This window comes from Otolemur garnettii, unplaced genomic scaffold, assembly GCF_000181295.1.
Source record: "Otolemur garnettii isolate 467f Iridium unplaced genomic scaffold, OtoGar3 scaffold00002, whole genome shotgun sequence".
In the NCBI taxonomy this organism is placed as follows: domain Eukaryota; kingdom Metazoa; phylum Chordata; class Mammalia; order Primates; family Galagidae; genus Otolemur; species Otolemur garnettii.
Genome location: NW_003852397.1, coordinates 49,497,706 through 49,502,027, shown reverse-complemented (window position 1 = coordinate 49,502,027; position 4,322 = coordinate 49,497,706). Strand labels below are relative to the sequence as shown.

Below are 4,322 nucleotides of genomic sequence, written 5' to 3'. Positions count from 1 at the left end.
CCACAACGCCCGGCTATTTTTTGGTTGCAGCCGACATTGTTGTTTGGCGGGTCTGGGCTGGGGATTCGAACCCGCCACCTTAGGTGTACGTGGCTGGGGCCTTAGCCGGTTGAGCTATAGGCGCCGAGCCTAAATATACACTCTTTTTGAACAACTTTAATGATAAAATTGTCCCCAATGTAATCTACACTATTTACCTATAGATTCCAATTGTCTCCATTCTAATCTTTTAAATTTTGTAAAAATAGTTATCTTATATGTGAAAAGATGCTCAATGAACATCCTTAATCATTTGGGAAATGCAAATCAAAACTACAACAAAACATCATTTCATACTAAGAAGGGTAATTTTTTTTTTTTTTTTTTTTGGAGAGTCTCACTATGTCACCCTCAGTAGAGTGCTGTGGCATCACAGCTCACAGTAACTTCCAATTCTTGGGCTTAAGCAATTCTCTTGTCTCAGCCTCTCGAGTAGCTGCGACTACAGGAGGTGCCTGCCACAATGTCTGACTATTTTTTGGTTATAATTGTCATTGTTGTTTGGCAGGCCCAGGCTGGGTTCAAACCTGCCAGGTCCGGTGTATGTGTGGCTGGCACCCTAGCCACTGAGCTACAGGCACCAAGCCGCTAAATTGTTTTAAAAACCATATATATATGTTTTATTATTTATTTATTTTTTGAGAAAGAGTCTCACTCTGTTGCCCTTGGTAAAGTGCTGTAGCATAATAGCTCACAGCAACCTCAAACTCTTGGGCTTAAGTGATTCTCTTGCTTCAGCCTCCCAAGTAGCTGGGACCACAAATGCCTGCCACAACACCTGGCTATTTTTTTTTTTGTTGCAGTTGTCATTATTGTTTTAGCTCAACCAGCATGGGTTTGAACCCACCAGCTTTGGTGTATGTGACCAGCGTCCTATGGGCACCGCCTTAAAATTTTTTTTTTTCTTTTTTGGGACAGAGCCTCAAGCTGTCACCCTGGGTAGAGTGCTGTGGCATCACAGCTCATAGCAACCTCCAACTCCTGGGCTTACGTGACTCTCCTGCCTCCGCCTCTCAAGTAGCTAAGGCACCTACCACAACACCCGGCTATTTTCTTTTTTGGTTGCAGCTGTCATTGTTGTTTGGTGGGCCGGGGCTGGATTCGAACCCACCTGCTAAGGTGTATGTGCTGGCATCTTAGCCACAGGCACTGAGTCCTTAAAATTTTTTTTTAAAGACAGACAATAACAAGTGTTGATGAGAATGTGAAGAAATTATAATCTTGCTAGAGGGAATGTATAATAGTGCAGTCTCTTTGGAAAAGTTTGGAAATTCCTTCTAAGGTTAAAAATAGTTATCATTTGTTTTCTGTTCCTATCTGTTATATCGAAGAGAACTAAAAATATATACCCATAAAAAAATTTGTACATGACTGTTCATAGCAGCACCGTTTAACAGACAAAAAGTGAGAAATGACCCAAATGTCCATTAATAAGAAATTAAAAAATGTGACATATCCATATAATGAATCAAATATTTGGCCACAAAAAGGAATGAAGTACATAAAAAATAAGTACATGCTGAAACATGAATGAACCTTACAAGCATTAAACTAAGAAGCCAGTCACAAAAGGCCACATATTTTATGATTCCATGTATAGGAAATAACATAACAGAAAAATCCAGACAGAAAGTAGATTAGTGGCTTCCAAGGGGCAAGGAAAGTAGAAAATGGAGAGCATCTGCTAATGGGTTTCTTTTGAAGGTGATAAAAATGTTCTGCAGGCCAGGCGCAGTGGCTCATGCCTATAATCCTAGCAGTTTGAGAGGCCCAGGGGTGTGGATGGGTTGAGCTCAAGAGTTCAAGACCAGCCTGAGCAAAAGTGAGACCCCTGTTTCTACTAAAAATAGAAAAACTGAGGCAAGAGGATTGTTTCAGCCCTACTTGAACGTTGCTGGGAGCTATGACACCACCGCACTCTACTCAGAGCATTAGCTGAGACTCTGTCTCAAAAAGAAAAAAAAAGTTCTGGAATTAGATAACAGTGATGGTTGTATAATTCTCTAAGTATACTAAAAAACAATGAAGTCATAAAGTTTATGTTATTTAAATTATATATCAATAAAACTATTAAAATATTTTATAACCACAAATATTAATCATACTTTAAATTTTAGCCTGATTATCTCTAAATACTCACCTCATTCTTCCCATTTTTATTATTGTTACCCTGTGAAATCATTTTTTCGAGGACAGCAAGAAGATGCAAAGCTTTCTCAGCTTGGTAGGTTAATATATACAGGTCTACAAGCAAAAAACATACTGCTTGGGCAAATTTTTCTTCTGGGAGAAAAAAAAAAAAAACAGGGAAAGAAAAGTCACAATCCAAAAGTGAAGCAAACATCTCAGTCCCCTTTCTCAGACCTCCAACCTAAAAGGAATGTAAAGCTTTAAAGAGCAGCATAGGCTTTAATCAAATGAACGCATATCACCCAGACCCATGAATAGAAGCAACTAGGAATGCAAACAATGTCATTCTATTGATGCGGGACAAGGTAGCACCATGACCTGCCACCTTAGCCATGGACCTGTTGACATTGCAGTGGATGGACCAAGTCGCTTGATATCCGCAGACACGTTTGGGGGAAGACACTGGTGCCATGCTGTCTCCTCCACGTGGACTTCTGACTAGTCAATTTCATGGATGGCCCCTTGCTGTCTGCTCCACTTGCACTCCTGACTGGTCAATTTCATGTCAGTTTCCAAGGCCTGAAAGCTCATTGGACAACTGGCTATAACTCTGGAGGACCCACACCCTAAAGTTCCCCTAAACAACCCACCTGTCACTATATAAACCCCTGAGCAGAGAACCTAAGAACAGACCTCCAAAAGGGAGCAGGAGAGCCTGTTCCCCTCCTGGGTTCTCTCTGCAAAGAGGTTTGGTTTTTTGTAGTTGTAATTTTTGTTTCTTTGAATCTAATCCTGCCTTACTGCTGATCCTGTGGTCCTTGGATTCATTCTTCCAATCGCCAAGACCAAGAACATGAAATTCAGTATCTCTATTAGGCATTACAAGGCCTCTCATTTCAGAGATTCTAGTGATTGAATTTTCTTTGGCAAAATACTTACTGAACACTAGCACATATAATGAGGAGTATTACTTTAGGTGGAAGAAAATCAGAATTTCAGTATAGATTGAGTCTGGCAATCTGAAATCTGGCGGTAATAACAGCACATACCTGTAATCCTAGAACTCTGGGGGGCCCAGGTGGGAGAATCCCTTGAGCTCAAGAATTAGAGACCAACCTGAACAAGAGTGGGATCCTGCCCCTACCCTTGGTGGGCACCTGTAGTTCCAATTAGGAGGCTGAGCCCAAGAGTTTGAGGTTGCTGTGAGCTATGTTGATGCCACAGCACTCTACCCAAGATAATAGAATGAGACTATGTCTCAAAAAGAAAAAAAAAAGGCAAAAATCATCTCTACCAAAAATTGAAAAATTAGCTGGGCATCCCAGCTACTCAGGAGGCTGAGGCAGGAGGACTGCTTGAACCTATGAGTTCTAGGTTGCTGTGAACTCAGCTGATGCCACGCCTAGAAAACAGTGAGACTCTGTCTTAAGCAACAACAAAAATCCAAACATTTTAAGCATCAATATGACACTCAAAGAAAATGCTCACTGGTGCATTTTGGATTTCCAATTTTTAGATAAAGGATGTTCAACCAGTGAGTACACAAATATTCCAAAACCTCAAAAATCCTCAATCCAAAACACTTCTTGTAGCAAGCATTTTGTATGTACTCTGCCACTAACTAGATGTGTGCTCTTGGTACATCATTTAACTTTTCAGATCTTAGCTCGCTGACCTATAAAATGGGAAGAGTACATTGACTACCAAAAGACAGAGGGGATCTTTTGAGGTTAGTTTTAACTCTAAAAAGTTCTATGACTCCATGGAATAGATTTTTTTTCTAGGTCACAGAAATGTAAAAAAAACAACAATCTGATTACAGAAGCAAAAGAAGAAAGGTGTGGACTAGAGTATGTCAGAAATTTGAGACTGCCATGAGGAAAATATGAACAGAAAGCCTTCAAAGAAAGGCCCAACAAAGAGAGGAAAGGTAACTTGGTGTGACGTAAAACTATCTTCCTTTCCTCTCAAAAAAGAGGAGTCATCTCAGCGCCTGTGACTCAAGTGGCTAAGGTGCCAGCCACATACACCTAAGGTAGCGGGTTCGAATCCAGCCTGGCCTGCCAAAACAACGATGGCTGCAACCAAAAAATAGCCAGGCATTGTGGTGAGTGCCTGTGGTCCCAGCTACTTGGGAGGCTGAGGCAGGAGAC

The 4,322-nt window shown here is 41.0% G+C and overlaps 1 protein-coding gene across 1 annotated transcript in view; it reads right to left on the bottom strand.

The window, feature by feature from the left end:
* CNOT10 (CCR4-NOT transcription complex subunit 10) overlaps positions 1 to 4,322 on the bottom strand; it is a 99,723-nt gene that overhangs the window by 63,289 nt on the left and 32,112 nt on the right. The window contains exon 5 of the mRNA XM_003781773.3: positions 2,180 to 2,322. Within this exon, the coding sequence (XP_003781821.1) occupies positions 2,180 to 2,322 (143 nt within the window). The remainder of the gene's footprint in view (positions 1 to 2,179; positions 2,323 to 4,322) is intronic.